A 19,942-nucleotide genomic window follows, 5' to 3' on the forward strand; every position below is an offset into this window, starting at 1 on the left:
AGCCCTAGCAGAGTTGGTGGCCTAGAATTTAGTGAGGGTTTTGAGTGTTCTGGGGCAACAACAGTCATGTAAATTGTCATGAACATTCTCCCTCTGTATGTGAATATGGAGATTGATGGCTGTTGACCTTGATTTTATGTGTTTTAAAACTCTCTTTGGTTTTACTTCTTTGCCATAACTATGTTGGTGGTGGAAACTATCCCCACATAACTTATGCTTCTTTGAGAATATGCTTTTCCCAGAAGCTTTCTGTTTGGTAGAAAGGCTACTGTACAAACAGGAGTACAAGGTTTAGCTAAGATTTTTCACCTGTGTATCTATGATTTCAGTCCATATTTTACTTCATATTTTCTTTACATAGACTTTGTTTTATTTGCAACAACAATTCTGAATATCTTATTTCTAATAATCTTCATTTTATCACTTCATATACTGGGGTTTTGTAGAAAGTTCTCCTTTATTCTCACAGGAAAGAAAAAAAAAAGGAAGGTTTAAAATGCCAAGCAAAAAAAATAAAAAATAAAAAAAATAAAATGCCAAGCAAGAAGAAGGACCCTGGATAAGATGCTCAATCCTCATTCAGAAAGGGAAACTGAATAGGCATCTGAAGAGGGAGAAAACAGGGAACAGGACAGAAGCCCATCACAGAGGGCCTATGAAAGATTCTACCCAGCAGAGTATTAAAGCAGATGCTGAGACTCATAGCCAAACATTGGGTAGAGTGCAGGGAATCTTATGAAAGAAGGGCGAAACAGAAAGACCTGGAGCAGACAGGAACTCTACAAGGAGAGCAACAGAACCCACAGGCCCATAGGTCTTTTCTGAGACTGATACTCCAACCAAGGACTATTCATGGAAATAACCTAGAACCCTTGCTCAGATGTAGCCCATGGCAGCTCAGTCTCCAAGTGGGTTCCCTAGCAAGGAGAACAGGGTCTATCTCTGACATGAACTCTGTGGCTGGCTCTTTGTTCACTTCCGCCTGAGGTGGTGGTGGTGTGAGCAGCCTTGCCAGGCCACAGAGGAAGACAATACATCCAGACCCGATGAAACCTGACAAGCTAACATCAGATGGAAGGGGAGGAGGACCTCCCATATCAGTGGACTGGGGAGGGGCATGGGAGGAGAAGGGGGAGGGAGGGCAGGATTGGGAGGGGATGAGGGAAGGGGCTATAACTGGAATACAAAGGAAATAAATAAAAAATAAAGATCAAAAAAAATACACACTACTTGAGTTACTCTCTTAAATCATATACAATTTTGCAGCTTTGAAACCGAATCCTTATTTCCCCTAGTGTTTAATACCTGTAATCAGATGGGTATTTGTACCTATTTTTAAACCAAGTTTCTGACATGCTCACTCAGCCTTGCCGTTGATTTAAGTCAACTATCTTTAGCTCTTCTACACACACCTTTCTTAGTACACAAGGCCTGCTACTTGAAAGCAAGGCCTTTCATTTCTTTTTATTAACTTTTTATATCTGTTTATTCATAAATACTTGTGTGTATGTGTTATATGTGTATGTGTGTGTGCGTGCCAAGGTATGCAGGTAGAAGCCAGAGTATAATTTGCTGGGGTTGTTTCTCTCCTTCCACCATATAGGTCAAGGGATCGAACAGCAAGTAATCTGAGCCATCTCCCTGGGCCCCATGCTCTTTTCATTCTTGAATAAATATTTTTGATGGCTTTGGGTAGCTGGAAAATGACCTATGATGGCTGTTTTGGAGTTGACACTGCATGACCTATTTTCCTGCCATCCATACATGGGAACACATGGGTACTGTTCCCGATTCTTCTCAAGTTTGCTTAAAGCTCTGAAGATATTTTAACGTTTTCATCATAAATTATAAGAAATATTTGAGTGTGTTTAACTTAGTTACACAATGTATATAAGTCAATGCTATCTCATTCATTTGTATACTTTTTGTTCAATAAAGTATTAGTTAAAAATAAATTTAATTAAAATAAAATGTGTCCCATGTTAAAACTATACATGTGAGTACTGGGTGCTCAAAAAAATACCTAATTAAACTGAATATACTTGCATTCTCTCCATACACATATCTCTCTTCCTCACTCTGAAAATTGTCCAACTGGACATCCTAGGCTAGCCTTAAACTCATACTTCTGACTCTGACTCCTGAAAGCAGTAATTACAGGTATATGGCACTGTGCCCAGATTCATTTGCTTTGTAAAATGTAGCTAAAGAAAATGTAAAATTCTACAAATCAAAGCCCACTTTATTCCTATCAAACAGCTTTGCTGGAGTCAAACTTCTGAACAGAGTTGTTGGAGCAAGGTGCCTTGAAAGCATTCATTTTCTCACCTGGAAATGGGGAAGTCAGCATGTCACCTCTGGGTGCATTGTGGAACTAAAGGAAGTTTATATATGTTAAGCATATCATTCTACATACTGTCAATCCTTATTAATGGAAATTACTATTTTAAAGGAAGAATTTTGTTTAACCTCTGCTACTAAAATGTGCACGAGTAGTGAGCACTAATTAGTAAGCACCTCACTAGCTAAGAGCCTTCTATTCCAATATGCATATGGCATTAATCACCATGAACTGAATTCATTGCGTTATAGATGGGGCATCTGATGCTTTTCCTTTGACTTACTTCAAGTTCCTGATTTCTAAAAGGCAGCCCCATCTCAGAATAATGTGCCCCAAATAGTCAATCATTAAAACAAGAAATACCCTCATCCACAGTTCCAACGTTGAAATGTCCACTCCCAAAATCCAATCCAGTCCTTTGCCCATCAAACCATGTAGGCCAAGAATGTGCTCCCTCCAAGTGTTCTTCCTCCCCATCCTGCTTTTGTCTTTTTTATAATATTGTTTAAAATTCAAAGCCAGTTATGCAGCCACACTCCAGTCCCGAAGCTGGATCTTATTCAGGATATTAGCAGGTGTGGTGTGCAGGACAAGAGAGTTGCACTGCACTAAAATCTACAGAAGCTGAGGCTCACCTCTTCTGCACGTCTGCCTGGCAGTGATCTAGCAATGCTTTTGGTCAATGCCTCACTAATGAGATGAAGGACGCACCTTTCCTATACATAACTTAGAGTGTTTGAGAGGACATACAAATATCAGGCACACGGAAGCATTTTATTCTTAAGTAGCTGAGCTATGATCAGGATGATCACAAGCAGTCAGAGTTAAAATGGTACAGTGTCCAAGATACAGGCAAGGTAGTTTCAGACACTGGATAGCTTTAAATGAGTTTAGTGAGCCTCTGAGCTTAGACCAGTGATTGCTCCATTTGGGAAAGGGAACCTATTGCTCATGAAAAATTGTGCCATGTGCGACACAGATATCCAGAGTTACAGAAATGTGAGACACAGGGAAAATGGATGACAGAAGCAATTTGTGAAAGCACAGCTTGAAGACACATTTAAGTTGTATGACATCTATGCATACTGTCCTTTGGGTTTTGTTACAAGAAATAAAGTGATAAGGGAGACTAGAGGACTTGGTAGATATGCCAAGTCTTTGAGAAAGCAGGTGGGTGGCTCAGCTCTGCATAGCCTCAGAGACAGAACTTGTAAGGGATGCTTTGGACATGTTTCACTCTAAGGGGTGGGCAAAGATCGAAGTTAGAGCCCTTCCTCACAGGTTCTCACAGGCTAATGCAGAAAGTGAGTGTGCTCACAGATGAGTCAAATACATACTTGCACTAAGTCTTCTGTTCTACTTGACTCAGTGGACACACTGAAACTCAAGGCAATCAACTCGGTGAGAATTTCTAAGCATGACAAATATTCTTTGAAAAGAACTTGAAGTATTCAAACAAAGATGAACCAATTATCTATGTATCGAATAAGATTTGAAAATATAAGATTCTGGCAGAGGTCTGTCATGCTCTTTCCTAATGCAGATTCTTGATTCTTAGAAGGAAACAAGCCCAGTTCCCTAAGAAGGCTCCATATAGCTGGATTTAGTGCTGTATGCCCTTAATCTCAGCACTCAGGGTTCAGAGGCCCAGAGGCAGACAGATGTCTATGAGTTTGATGACAAACTGGTTTACATAGGTAAATAGTTTAGGCTTGGCCAGGGCTACATAGCGAGACCCTGTCTTAAAATAAAACAAAAACAACAAAAAACAAAAAAGAAAAGAAAAAAGCTTGATATAGAAAGAATAAAATTTCCCAAGTCTAAAATGAAGGAAAGTCTCATTAGGATTGCCTTGGATCCTCTTCCTCTGTGGCCTGGCAAGGCTGTATCACCAAGGGGCAAGTGATCAAAGAGCAGGCAATTGAGTTCATGACAGAGGCAGCCTCTGATCCCCTTACTTGGGAACCTCCATGGAGACTGAGCTCCAATTGGCTACATATGAGCAGGGGTTCTAGGTCCTCTTAGTGCACAGTCCTGGTGAGACCTGATAAACTATGGGCAGATGGCAGAGGAGGAGAACTCCCCCTTTCAGTGGACTAGGGGAAGGGGATACGGGGGAAGAGGGAGGGAAATTGGGGCTGGGAGGAGTTGAGGGAGGGGGCTTCAATCAGGATATTTAATGAATAAATTGTGAAAAAATAAAAGTAAAAAATCTTTAAAAAAATGAAGGGAAGACTTGATATAAAAAGATTACTTTATAAGGCATTTTCTGTTGTCTGTCTACATAGTTATGCATATCCAGAATATAATATCCAGTGACTGGTATCCTACACCTAAGATAGCTATATTTTTGAGCGTACGGTGCTTATTCACCCATATGGTGTATATCCTGTGGTCTTACCCTAAGTCTCCATGATGAAGGCCAGTGACATACTATTTGTATGAGAACAAGACATGATTTTCATAAACTGGACCACTAACACAGGAACCAGAGAAGCATTATAGAGCATAAGTTAATGGCACCTGTACTGGTCCTTCATATATTTAACCCTGTCAGCCCTTCTGCAACAATATGACAAAGAAGGAGGGTCAGGAGTAAAAACCTATGAACTATTCTGAAAACCAAGCCATGATGCCTGTCCCTTGAGAGGTCAGCAATTACCTTGGTAGTGAAACTAATGAAGAAGTTATTAATAACCATTTTCAAACACTGATATTTCTTGACTTCTGATGTGGTTCTGTAATGATAATGCGATTTTAAGTAAAACATATTGTAAATCATAAAGTTATTTATTCATTGAACCCGGAAATTGCAGCTGAGAAAAACAACCTGTCACAGAGCTGTTTCCAATTGTAGTGTAGGGCTAGCTAACTGAGCACTGCAGCTCTCTGCGGCTGCCTAGCATTACAAGGGTAATATGCTGTATGCCATTAGCAAGTGAGAGACCCAAATCCCAAATCTCAAGTACACTTTACTCCATGAGCAATGCTTTTGCACTGTTGTAAGGGTGAAATGCTGTAAGCTGAACTGTCCTGATGAGGGCCTCTTTGCACATGACAGTCAACTACGTGAGGAGAAGTGCGTGCCCACACTGTGCCAAGCACTATGCTTCCTAATATAAAGTATCACTTATATGCACTAAGGCATTACCAATAAAGGAAGCTACAGCTATGGCCTGAAAGACTTAGGTGACATGTGCTCCTGCAGTTATTTTAACATGTATCAGAAAACCACAAGCTGTGCTTCCGCTCTGAGTCCTGTATTGGAGATGGAACTGTCCAGGCACAGAGGGATATCTGGTCACACTAAATGAAGACAACTACTGCCAGCGTGAAAGCTCTACACTATACCCCACTCCTGGATGCCTAGATTCTGCAAATCCAGGCCACATTTTTTTTAAAGGTTTATGTTAAAAAGAATCATTAAGGAGACCTTGATTCCTTGCTTGCCGTTATAGGCCACATTTATTCAAAAGCTATGAATACCAGGCCTCCTTCAAACACAGAATGCATGTTTGTTTCATTTCACTGTAGTTGAAAATTCAGTGGTTAGTAAGTTTATCTTCCTAGGAAATAGACTGGGTAGGCAGGAGTTCACCTAATGCTCCACAGAGAGGAACAATGAAAATGTTCTTCCTCTGGGCCTGCCAGGGCCTGAGAGATTACAGCTATCCAAAGAGAACCGCCTCTCTTTCCACAGAAAGCAATACAATGGCAATTAGAGATGAGTGGGACACCAATTTTCAGAGTCAACCATCAACACTTTCTGTAACTATTATCTTGAATTCCACTTCATAACCTCTGTTATGTGAGTAATAGGAGGCATCAGGGCTAAGAGAAAAGGAGATAAATTAGGACTCCCCACCAGATAGGTGAATGATGCCCCAGACACTTCCCTTTATGTGCTCAGCATCATTGGTACCCCAGTGGTGGCATGGGAGTGACTTTCTCTGCCAGATGGGGCAAGATAAAAGGCGAGTAGACATGCAGGCCCCTGTCTAAAAGCTGGCAAGAACTGTTTTGCTGGTTTAAAGCAAACTACAGTAATGATCATTTAGTTTTGAACAAGGTCCTTGGATGAGAGTGACTGGGCCACCACAAACCTCAGTAGCAACACTAAAGTGGGTCACTTTTATCTTTGGCACAAAGTTTTGTTCCCAGCACGCCTTTAAATGGAGGCTTTATGTTTAATTCATTTGTTCTTCAGGGACAGTCAGAAGCACTGAGAGCTTGGGGCACCCTTCTCTAACTAGATATATAGACAATACATTAGCTTACACAAGAAAGGGAAAGAACACAGAATAAGGATTAGACACAGTGAAGGTAAGACAGTTTTGTGTTTTCAGCATGAGTACATGGCTCCAGAATGTTCAGTTAGGATTTGTATACTAAAACTGGCCCCATAGAATTATGGTAATCCATAAGAGAAGTAGGGAGAACATTAGAAACAATATGTTCATTCTGATGGGAATAGATGTTAGATGCAGCCCCCAGTCCAGGGCTCCAAAAGACTGGGTTTCAAGAAACAAAGGCACCCTCATTTTCTAGCAGCTGTAGCACTCCCCTTCAGATCTAAACTCCATATGTGCCTAGTGAATTATGCAATTTCCTGTCTCACATCATCTCATTTCAAAAGACTAAAGTCAAATATCAGCCTTGGGATTTATTAGATGCCCGATCTTAGACAAATATTCTTCAGTACTGGGTTGCAGGTTTATGAATTATCTGTGAGATGGAGGTAATCAAATGTCACTCTCAAGCCCAGGAGGTGGTCATGAGAAGTGAGTGACAGTGTACAGCTATCTACAAAGCTCTGTACCAAAATAAATCCCCCCCTATTCTTCCCAGAGGCTCAGAGCTGCAAGTTTTGAACAGAACTCAGGGCACAGGAAGTACAGCCTTGGTAGGCTATTGGTACAGGAATTTAGAGGCTGGAAATACTGGGGAACATCCTACAGGCCACAGAGATGGGCAGGCTGAGATTCCTATTTGCAAATCCACACTAACTGGTCATTATTGAGAGAAGTACACCAGTCTGTGGTGGGTTTCCTACAGTTCATTTTTAATCATGTACCCAACCCTCATAAATTTCCTATTCCCTCACACTCCATCTCCAGCACTAACAGAGATATAAAGGGGCCCACAGGAGCGTTTCTGAGAAATGCCATTTTCAAGAGCTGTACAGAGTGATTTCTTAGAGTCAGCCATATCAGGAAGGCTGTCTGTGTGTCTGCAGATGGGCTTTGAACACAAATACAGAATATAGCTCACGTCTGCTTCCTTCATGCTCTTCCTCCTTCCCAGATATCACCTAAAAGGTGACATCTGAATGTGCTTTGTCCCTGACACTTGTCAGAGAAAAAATATTCACCTGGTTTCACAGTGAGTTTGAAGGTAGCATAGGCTACATGGTGAGTTTAAGACCATAACAGGCTGCATAATAAGACACTATCTCATTATATTTACCAAAAGAAAAGTGAAATAGTCAAAAGAAAATACAGAAAAATATGCATGCTTACCTGTCCAAGGGCTGCTATTGGGATATGGGCTGGCATACACAAAACCATTATTGCAAAGTCTCAAGCAGGCTGCCCACACAGACCCCAAATCATACTCAGAAATGTGGTAATCCTCTTTTGCAATCAAAGATAAATCTTGCCTTGCTAGTCTTAATAACCCAGTGTTGGAGCTGTGCATTCTGACCCAGGCCCATGATCCTAGCTACTAGGAAGCTGAGGCATTGAAGGGGAGGGAATATAGCTCAGTATTACAATGCATGACTCACATTTGCTAGGCCCTAGGCTAAATCCCCAGAACTGAAACCAAAACAAACAAAACAGCTCTACATGCACTGTGAATCATAGCAAACATTTTCTTAACCAGGCACCCAACAAAGCACACAAAAAGGACAAAACCTAGGGAACAAACTGACATTAAGTGGGTCTTAGTTACTTCATGGAACTGTGATAAGACAACAAGACCAAGGAAGAGTTAATTTGAGGCTTACAGTTTCAGTGTTAGAGACCATGGCATCATACCAGACAGCATGGCATGGGCAGGCAGGCATGAGCCTGGAGCAATAGCTGAGATCTCAAGGCACAGGAGTGAATGGGAATGCTGTGGGCATTTAAAACCCCAAAGCCCTCCCCATCGACAAATGTCCTCAAACAAGGCCATACCACCTAATCCTTCCCAAACAGTTCTACCAACTGCTGACTAAGAATTCCAACATCTGAGTTTATGGTAGCTATTCTCAACCCACTACAAGCAAGATGTCATGGAAGATTATGCTCTGTGGTAAGTTTCCTGAAGAAATATATGTAATCCTACAAAGGCACAAAAAAAGGACCCCTACGGTGATGACAAAGGAGGCAGTCTCCCACAATAGCATAGCCTCAGGAAGAGAACAGGAAATGACTTAGCAATGAGAAAGGGGAGACCAGGAAACAGAGTTTAATAGCCAAAGGAAATGGCTTATACAATTGTGGTCTTGCTCTTAAAAGCAATATGGGACTACAGAAACATGTAAACAAAGGACAGGGGTGCCATGGATGGGCTTGTTTTTTCAGAAAACTGATCCTTGCTATTGTGCAAGAATAGTCTTAGGAGAGGAAATGTGAGCAGAACAAAAGGCAAGAGATGCCAATGTGCAAGTTTTGTGAAAGATCACAAAGCTTGGTTAGGGATGTCATGGCTCAGCTAGGATGTGGGGTTAAACACAGGGAGAGGAAAGACAAACCGTTCCATCCGGATCATCACGAGTAGACTCTATTCCTCTCCTCTCCTCTAGGGCTCAGGGACTCAGGAAAGCCCTGGACTCCATGGAACACCCTGGTCCTTCAACACCATAAAGTTCAAGGGTCATATCCCAGGCCGTGTGATCAATAGGATCCACAACATGTACCTACTACATGACCTTGGCATTCAAAAGGGAGTGGGAAAAGGGTTTTGCTGTTTCCTGCTGGTCTCTTAATTACTGGGTTCTAACAATTCTTCCACTTCAGTTTCCCTAAGACTGGGACTATAGTTTCTAGCTACTATGTCTGAAAGAGCCAAGCATTTTTAAGAACTTGCCATGTTACAGATACTATTTCCTCCCTCAGTGGTTGGCTTTACCCTAGCCTATGTGACAAGCAAGTAAGCCAAGGCTCAGGCTCAATTACACAGTTGTTCCCCTCCCCCTGTGGAAACAAGTATTCTAAATTAAAACTTACACCCATCTCAGGTGTTTTATTTTTGAGACAGAATCTTACCATATAGTTTGGGTTGTCTTTGAGATAGTTATCCCCTTGAACCAGCTTCCTAGTTTTCTGGGATTACAGATCTATGCCACTCCACCTGGCTCTTTTTCTGAACAAGCCATAGGTGGCTTGTTGATTGGGGCAGGGCAGGGAGGAAGTGCAGTGGGAAGTGTGGAGGCAGAGGCAGCCCTCTTGCCAACTCTGTTCCTCCTCACCGGTTTCATTTCCCCATGGTGTTGCCGCTAAGACCCTGGCAGACAAGAGTGGTTTGCTTTTTACTCTAATTAGCACAGCGATTTGCTAAATTTTGTTTTTAAGAGTGTTAATCAATTTTAGTTCCGAATAGATTGGAATGGCACATAAATTACAACAATCCCCAAATGCAAAATTGTGAACATCTTGATCAACCTCAGAGCCTGAAATATGTGAAAATCAGAAACTCTAGCCTGCATCATCAGCATGATCTATTTAAAATGCTACTACTCTGAGATGCAATTAGAATGGCATTGTGGTTTTCAGAAGAACCAATTTACCAGAAATGGCCCCAGGCCTAGGTGTATTACCCTTCCTAAGGTGATTAGGAACAGAGGGGCAACATTTTCCTTTGAAGCAGCTAGCTCCTTTAACAAGAGCAGTACAGTAAATCTCCTAGCATGCAGGATACTTACCATGTACCACCTACTATGCGCCAGAAAAAACATACTATGCAGAGAATGAGGGGTACCTACCAGCATCACCTATTATGCACTAGAAAAAGCTCTCACCTTCCTACTTCATTAAAGAGATGCTACTAGACTCCAACAGCAGGCTCAGAATTTTATCGCTGACACAACAGTCATTTGCACATTCCATGTTCAATATATATGCAAGTGTTTTACAAAAAATAAAAAAAAGTAGACACACACATACACAAATCTTACATTGTCTTAAGTAAAATTGTATTTTGTGTTGGGATACATTCATAGTTGCCTTTGGCTATATGGAGACTAAGGACCATAGTTAGACATAGAGGTGAGGGACAAATGGATATAAAGTTCCTTGCTCATTCTTGGAAAGAATAGCTATGCCTCTGATGGATGAGATCTGACAAGATATTGGGGAGAGTAAAGAGCACAGCCACGCTGAGGAAAAGCCACATATCAGGAGTCCCCAAATATTACATCTAAATGTTAGAGAAAACTCATAGAAATGACAAAAAAATAGGTAAAAAGCAAAGTCAGGAGCCCAAGTGTATGGTCTCTGATTAGACCACAACCTCAATAATAATAGAGGCAAGGAGGCACTATGGAAAAACTTTAAGCAAAGCAATTAGATGATCACCGGACTTTTATTGGTAAAATCCTCTGAATGTAGTACTAATTCAGCATAGTCCTCTTGGGGCATTGTCATATAGTCTTTCATAGGAACTACTATTTATTCTAAGACTTGAGTGTATAACCTTTCTGTCCCTGAAGAAACAGGCCAGCAAAGGCTGGTGATCGGTTTGTGTCTTGTGGCCAGTAGTTAACAGTGCACAGAGTTATGGCAAGGTCTGTCAGACTCTGAGATCAGCATTCACCTAAGAGTAATAGAATTATGACCTACCACAGACCATGTTTAGATCTGTACCGAGGGCACTGAACTTCAGCTTCTTTGGGTTCCGTGGTAGATACTTTGTGTTAGCAGACCAGGTTTGCTAATGTGTTGCTTAAGGCTAAGTACAATTACAACCTGAACATTTCCCACTAGGAGGCCTCTGTCCTTGCTACAGTTCATCTAGTTACACCCTACCAAGGCTCCCAGGTGCAGCAGATGGGCGGTGTGGGGGGTGGGGTGGGGTGGGGGAGCAGCAAAAAACTCTTCAACCTTTCTCCCTCCTTTCAGTACCTTGAGTTCATCAGCATTGTAGAAGTCCACATGCACTGCAGGTACCATCCATGTCTGGAAAAGTGTAGCCAGGATCTGCTCCGCAATAGAATCAGCAATGAGGTGGAAGTGCAGAGGGTTCCGCCTGTGGAGGGGAGAGGAGGATGCCATAGGAGCATTAAAGGCCTTGATTCTAGCTGCAAAGTCACCCCCTACCAAGGAGATTCTGTGGGACAGTGTCACAAGCCCCTGTGGAAGTAAATCAGGCATGTTGTTCCACAGTGCTGCTCCACAATAAGAAGATTAGAGCTACAAGGGAGAGAGGACATTACCCTCAACTTCTGAATCCCAGTGTGGACAACCAAGCACCATAGAAGGCAGAACCCAATTCTCACATCTGTTATCAAGACATCTGTATTCTAAGAATCTTAAAAAGAACCATTAACAAGTATGCCAATTTTTGCCATCTGCTAACCTGACATGCCAGCATTAATGCAGAAACACAAAGACAGGGGGCCATGCCTAAAACTGGTGTGGGCAGCTGGCCACATACTTCTCCATTAACTCACAGGAAAGTTGTGTTTTCTGCTCATTCTTTTTTAAAACAAAGCTATGTTTTCATGCTGAAGTCATATGGGACCTCACTAAGGATACTATCTTGTCTCTTTTATAGTAGGTCCAAGGCTTTTATTAACTTAACTTCTACAGTGACCAACCCTTACTGGACAGATTATGACAACATGACACAGAAACAAAGACTCTGGGGCTTTAGTGGTTTGAATATGAAATGTCTCTGCATTGACTTATATGCTTGAATTCTTTCCCAACTGGTGGTTCTGTTTGGGTAGGTATCGGAACGTTTAGGGAGTGAAGTTTTGCTGAAGTAAGTGACAGAGGCTAAGGTTTTATAGCTTAAGTAAGTGACAGAGGCTAAGTCTGAGGTTTTATAGCTTAAGTTTACATCCTCTTCATGTTCTGCTTCCTGATTGCAGAAATGAACAGCGCCGTGGCCTTGTGCTCTTGCCTTCCACTTCATGATGAAATGTATTCCCTTGAGTTGTAAGCTATAATAACTATTTTTTTCTTAAGTTATTTCCGTTAGGGTATTTTATTATGGCAATGAAACAAGTAACATATACTGAAAACTGGTACTAGAAGAGGGTATATATACTATATGTTTTTGAACTATGAGCCAGAATAAACCCTTCCTTAAATTGCTCTATCTCAAGTCTTTTGTTGCAACAGAAAAGTAATCAATATATGGAAAAATGAAAAAGAGTTTTAAATACAGTTCTGCCTCTTCCTGCAGCATTTCTTTCTTGAATTTGGTAAATGCTAAACCAGCCTACTCTAGGCTTAAAAGCTATTTTATAGTAAAGACAAACTATGTTCTGTATATTTATCTATCATCTACACCAACTGGGCTTAAGTCTATGAAGCAAGTAAAACATATACCGGAAGGTCAGGGGCTTGGTTAATGACGGCTGTCATGATAAACCCAAACACTGGTGATAACATGTGGATATTTTACTCCTTTCTTCATGACTATTTTCTCCTCCAACATATATTTTATTCTACACGTCCTATGTACTCTCCAAAATTACCTCATAATCCTCTGTCCACTGTATGATATGTTAAGATCCATCCTCCCACATTGACCTAACAAGGATTCTAATGATCTTACCCTGTCCTCCACTTCATTCTTGTGTCTTAATAGTCCTTCCTCCAACTCTGGCTATTTTCTGTTCCATATTACCTACCATGTGACCCTCTCCTGACCCAGGGTCATAAACTCAAGGCAGCCAGCCTCCTTCACCATCCTACCTAAAGTAGCCATATCTTTTCCTACCAGGCCTCATTCCAAAATCCTCTTTGGTTCCATTCTTACACTAGGCAGCGGTGCTAATCTCCATTCTCAGATTCAGCTATTTCTTCTCCCTCTTGGATAATATAAGTTGTCTGAGGCAAAGCTTTCATGTTTTCACAAGCCACTTTCTTGTTTCCTCTACCTTAGTGGTGGTTGCAAAGTGGACGGCCTATTGAAGCTCCAGAAATGCACCATGCTCTTCTACAAGCTTCTGTTTACATTGGCATCTCTCACTGGACCATCAGCACTCTTCTACAATAACTGCCTCCTGCCGTCTGCTCCAAAGATAGGATGATGATTGAGGAAGCTACTCATGGGTGTTGGAACGCTCTATACCTTACCGCATTAAACTCCATTTTGTCAATGATGATCAGAATTTTTTCGTAGGTCCTTTCTTACACAAAGAATTACCTTGCCGTTGTTTAATGAAAAAAATAAGTGGATCAACAAAGACCAAGATGATCTGAATTCCATCGCAATTTGCCAGAACTAACGAGAATGTAAGCAAAGAAGTATTTTGAAGGATGTGGAGGAGGGACTGCTTCAACACTGGGTTGTGTTATTAGTTTATGAAACTAGAGTTTAGTTGCTTTGATTAGGCAGTTACATGGTGGTCCTATGGTAGATCACGAGTTAATCACACAACACATGTGAAGCCTGCATTGCATTTGTAAGAAATGTTAAGTTTGAGTCTTTTCTATCAAATACTTGAACCTTGTGTTTAAGACAAGGAACTAGGAGTTGGGGTAGATAAAACAAAAACAAACAAATAAACAAAAATCCCTAAGAGTTTTTGTTTCAAATCTTTTAACATAACTATCCCTAAAATATGGGACAATCTTTACTTACACAAAGGCTTGGGCTTCAACCTAGGAACTTCAAGGCCTAGAACGGAAGCCCTTTTCCCCGTGAAGAAGTGACTCCTTTTCCTTCCTCCTTCACTTCCTGTGTACCAATTCTTTTATGACCAGCCAACTGAATGAGGTAGGACTTCAAATCCTCAGTTGGAATAAATACCAAGTGCACATCTTGCCAGTGTGCTTGTTCATTGGAGAACACATTCTGGATCAACAACAGTAAAGTTTTGCCTTGTCCAGAGTGGTGGTCTCTTTCTTTGTGACCCCAAACTTATTTCCTGTAATTCTGCTCTTATTGATAGAACATGTATAGGGTATGTGAACTCCTCACTGCCACTGATGTGCTAAAAATATCCAATCTCAATAACGACTACCTCAATCTTTACCTTGTTCCTGCAGTAACATCTGTGCAGAAGGACATCAAAAAAGTTTTCCTATCTCTCAGGAGTTCTTTCTTACTTTTCCTTAACAAATGTATATTTGCTCTGCTTAACCCTGTCCTTCCTTGCTTCTTGTATTTCCTTATTCTTCTTAGGCACGAGACCATGAACCCTGGCAATACTGCCTTTGGTTGTCTTTCATGACCACTGACTGATCTTCAGATACCCTGGCTCTCCAAGGTGACCTCTCAAATAGCCAAGAAAGACTATATGGTGTTATAAAAAAAAAAACACACACATCACTTAGATTTGGCATCTAAAGCGGGGGGGGGGGGGGGGGAGGAGGGGAATAAATATCACTTTCAGATCCAAAGAAATGTTCTCCCAGGAGCCTGATCACCCTGGCACTCTCTCAGCACCCCAAAGCCCAACACCACATGGAATAATTCTGTCTTGCTGAAGTCAAAAAAAGAAAGAAAAATAAATAGAACTTTTGTGCTTGAAAGGACATAAATAAAGTGAAAAACATTATTCAGAGTAGAAGAAAAATATCTGCAAGTAAGTAACTGATGAGGGCTTTGTTAGGATGATAAAGATCTTTTACAACTCAAACAGAAAAAAGACAAGTAAGCCAATTAGAAATCCTGGAAAAGCTATGAATAGACATTTCTCAAGAAAGATTTACAAACGGTCAATAAGCACACGAAAAGACATGAAATCTCATTAATGCCCAAGGAAATTCAAAATGTAAAAGCACAATGAGATAGCTCTGCACACCCACTGAAATGCTTAAAATAAAAACACTAACAACAGCTTGGCTGGGGAGAACTCTGAACCACTAACCATTACTGACAGAATTTGGAAAGTTCTAAAAAAAAAAAAAAAAATTTAAATAAAAGTAAAATTACCACATAAATACCATTTCTGAACTACTCAGCAAATTCCTCTCCTAGTTACATGCAAAAAGTGTGTGTGTCTATATGTATTTATATAGTTGCCTGTGGTCTAGAAAATAACTCTCCACTGAGCCTAATCAAACTCATTGGGTTATAAAGGGTAGGGGGTGGGGGGATTGGGGGATTGGGGGTGGAGGTGGGAGGGTGATGGGGTGAGGCACTGAGGAGTTTGTTTTTTGTTTTTGCTGTTTTTCTTTTTTCTTTTGTTTTTAAGCAGTGGGGCTTTTCCTGACTCTTGGTGAGCTGAACTCAAGGGGCTAGTATAAAGAATAGACTCTTCTTCTAGGTGAAGCCATGCCCTAGCATTCTTCCTTAAGAGTTAAGACAGTCAAGGAGGTCAGGGGCCTGGCCTATGTACCATGCATATGTGGGTGGGTAGAGCCTACGATAATGCCATTTTCTTTCTCCCAATTGCCTCCTAGTGCAGCCCCTATGCCCTGCCATTAGGAATAGCTTGTTTGGGTCTGCTTGTTAGAAACAGGCACTCACTGTCAGGGAAGCAGCCCCAGAAGCCATGGCATCAACCTCAGCATACCCTTTACAGGTTCCCACAGCCTGCTCTCTTGCTTTCTGTCTGCCTCTGTCTCTGTCTCTCTCTCATGTCCCTGCTCCAAGGAGACCTTTTGCTCTCCACCCCCAATAAATTTGTAGCATGAGAACTGTTGCATGGAGTGATCTCTGCAGCATTACTTAGCTCTGATCTACCAAGATAATGCGCTGTACAGACCCCAGTATTGCTTGCCTTTCTGAATACTGATTCAATAAGGTATCATTTCTTTTTCTTTTCTTCTGTCATTTTCTTTCAGGTACTGGCCAGCTAGTGCTTGTGCTAAGCATGCTTTTAACCTAATTAATGCTTTGGACTTTCTTATGCTTTTTCTAAAGCTTCATTCCTGACACATGGCTCACTGAAGCCATAGGAATGTCCTTTAAACCAGTTTATCTTAACTAGTCTCCTACTTCAAGAAGCTGCAAGATTTACAGCTTGCCTGGCTTGGGGTTTTCCTTTAAGCTACAATAAATTGTCCTCAAGCTTCCACTGAAGTTCATTGTTTGTCCTTGAGCTTTGGTTTATGCTGGTTTTTAAATTCTTTTATTACTGAAACTAAGGACACCAAGAGGGGACTCCAATTTTCTAAGTATCACATGATGGCTCTGCTGGGACTTTATAAGATTTCCAAGACACTTCTTGCCTTTTTGCTTCTTTATTAATTGGCAGAGAAAAATGAACTCATGCCTGCACTCCTAGAAAGTATCACTAGGTTGCCTGAAGGCCAATGGTCACCAAGGTCATGCTACACCAGTGACTCCTGAGTGTTTTTTTGTCTTGTACCTAAGAAGAATAAGGAAACATGGAGTGAGCAGAAACCAAAACCAAAACTTAACCAAAACCAAACCAAACATACACAAGTAGATTTACGGATAAAATGAGAAGGGGCGCTAAGAAAAGAATACCTTCTTTTGCCCCATCAAGTGGCCTTTTATGAGTATTAGGGCAGGAATTTGGTGGAGACTGAAAAGAGCTTTATTTAGATGGATCATTTTTGTATATATCACAGGCTGAGCCAGTAAGCAACACATACCCTTACCATGCTTTCTTAAACCAAACAAGGAAGTGATCATTCATCATTCATCCAGTCAGGACAGTGATGTATTCTAGTCTCTTTAGGCAATTTTTTCTCTCCCAACTCCTTTAAAAATACTTTGTAGGCTATCAATTTGGGCACCTTCAAGTTCACTGGCTCATGAGCTACTATTAAAAACTGCCATTACTTCCTTTGGTGTGCTAACTCCTATCTCAAAAATAGAAGGTAAATGTGTTGAGAAGGTGTTCAGCAATAGGTAGAGGGGGTAAGAAAGGGTAAACGGAGAGTATATGATTAAAATACATAACGTATGAAATTGTCAAAGAACAAATAATAAATAAAAAGAAAACAGGTCTATGCATGAAAGGTGATACACAAATATTCTTAGTGGAGCCACTCTCAATAACTAAGAAGTAGTAAATATAAAAATGGCCATCAATTAATGATAAACACAGAACAATGCATTCATACAAGGGGACATTAATACACAATAAAATGAAGTATTAGCACATGCTATATCATGGAAGAATCACAAAACCTCATTGGAAGGTAGAAAAGCCAGTGAGAAAGACTAAATATTACATGATGCATATGGCAACAAAATGTCTAGACTAGGCAAATCTAGAGACAGACAGCAGATTAATGATTGGTGATGTAAAACGCGTGAGTGACTACTTACAGATATGGAGGCATCTTTGGGGGATAAGGAAAATGGCCTAATCTTCAAGAATGGTGGTGACTAAACAACGTCAAACTTATTGAAAATACTGAATGTTTTTCTTTTCAAAAGTACAGTTACATTATAGAAATATTCTCATGCACGTATTTTGCTATCTGAGCCTGGAATGATAGTCCACCCTGTGGATGTGAGAGTGAGGTAGCCTGCTTTGCTCCTCTGCTCTTGATCCTTCAATACAATGGGAGTCCTCGCCTCCATGGCACACAGCTTACAAGGTGGGAGAACCTGTAACTTTCCAAGCTGGGCTGTGGCTGGAACTTATGTCCAGTTCTGGAGGTCACAGAAAATGGCCTGATGATGTCTACGGTTCAGGAAATAACTAATAATTTTTTTTCTCATCTTTTATACAGGTGTTTATGGGTCTCCTTTATTTTTGGCTTCTAATTCAAGAAGGTAAGAATGTATTTTAAAGACACAGCCTTGTAAATACCACAATGTGCCAGAGGCAGTGATCCTCTGTATTCTCTTTCATTCAAAAGCAAAGGAGCACCATTCAGGCAGATGTTAAGAATACATTTACTGCAAAGAAAATTTCACAAATAAAGTTAATAAAAACTTACAAGGAATAATTTCAATTTACAATTTAAGGCTATTTAGTTTTATAACAGTATCATCTTTAAATTAGGTTTTTTAAGCTATCACTGTTTGTAAATATGTTTGGAAAAGTATAGCCTTAGGTCCATGGGAAAAGGCCTCTTCCTAAACAAGTAGTTGGTCCATATCCTAATGGCCCAATTTGCCTGAGTAACAGCATCCCCCTGGAGGCAAAAGAATGTTCCATCTCCAGAAGACCCTGCAGACACTTTCAATGAGGAATACTTCCGCTGCCTCTGTTTCCTTAACAGCTCCTTAACAGCTCAAGGTAGGGATAGAATACATAGAGCAGTGCAGAAAACAAAAATGATTAAATCAGTTTTTCTTTTTTTTTCTGCCTCTCCTTATCTTGCCAGGAAAGTGCCAAAGCTCAGACATGAGAATCCTAGGTCTGCTTTCATTAAAATACACAAGGATGTAGGAGCTAAGATAATCTTTATTTATTAAGTTTACAACACAACGACAATTTCAGGCAAAGAAAAGAGCCAGCGATGGTAACAGAACAGTCAGCGGTGAAACACTGACATTCTTACCTATTTCAGGAGAATCCCAGTAGTAGGGATCCTTGAATTGGAAGAGGTAAAATGGCCTCCACAATATAGGAAGACTCAATGACAATGTAATAAAGCTCCTTATTAGATAATTGAAAAGATAGCAACTTTCTAGAAGAAAGGTCACATGGAATAGTGAAACCATCATGGATTCTAGAGTTGGTAGAGACTAATAGATGAACAAGCATCTACTCAACTGTGACCTTGTATGAACCACTTAATCTCCCTGAGTCTGAGTTTTCCAGAGTAATAAAGATGATAGAATCTACTGTATTGGGTAGAGGAGAAATTAAAATGTAACAGCCTACATGAAGCTCAACATCTAAAAAAAATTATTATTTCCCATCACCTGTCCATACTGTCTTAAGTTTTACTAGAAATACAAATGCCCAGGCTTTTAAACCATTTTATGTATGCTACATTCAGAACTTCAGGAGGACAACGCTTGGGGGGAAAATGGTGATGGGCATTGTAACAATAGTAACAATGTCTAAATCTCTACCTAAAATGGTTATGAGAACTAGAAGCAATTGTTTCACAAGACTCTGAAGCAAATAGTCTAGGCTTAAATTTGGCCCTGTCCATCTCCTGGACGTGTGATCTTGAACAATGACTTAGACATCTTAGTCTTCAGTTGTACTGTCTGTGAAATAGATATTAGCAACAGTACCTTCCCTCACCAGGCACAGGGAAGCTGAGCATTTTAGTACTTGATAATGTTTAGAACAGCATTTGGTGCAGAGTGAGAGTGCCAGGAGCATTTGATGAATAGGTAAAACGGAAGACTCTCTGCCTTTTCTAAACAGGGCCCTATGGCTGAGTAAGGGTAGAAGAGAGCAGAGCCAATGTCCAAAGATGAAGAGTGATTGCCTATAACCACAGTTTCCATGGGGCTAAAGCAAAAGCAGAGCCAAAACCCATGCTGGTTCACTTTCCTTGGTTAAATCTTATGGTCCCTTTCCAAGCCTAGCTTCTACTTTTACAA

General features: G+C 40.7%; 1 protein-coding gene across 5 annotated transcripts in view; it reads right to left on the bottom strand.

Moving 5' to 3' along the window:
• Positions 1-19,942, bottom strand: part of Large1 (LARGE xylosyl- and glucuronyltransferase 1) — a 500,017-nt gene that overhangs the window by 248,023 nt on the left and 232,052 nt on the right. For all 5 annotated transcript variants that reach the window (XM_060393169.1, XM_060393172.1, XM_060393170.1 and 2 more), the window contains one exon: positions 11,449-11,572. In XM_060393169.1, the coding sequence (XP_060249152.1) occupies positions 11,449-11,572 (124 nt within the window). The remainder of the gene's footprint in view (positions 1-11,448; positions 11,573-19,942) is intronic.

The sequence above is a fragment of the Meriones unguiculatus genome, chromosome 10 (genome assembly GCF_030254825.1).
Source record: "Meriones unguiculatus strain TT.TT164.6M chromosome 10, Bangor_MerUng_6.1, whole genome shotgun sequence".
NCBI lineage: Eukaryota > Metazoa > Chordata > Mammalia > Rodentia > Muridae > Meriones > Meriones unguiculatus.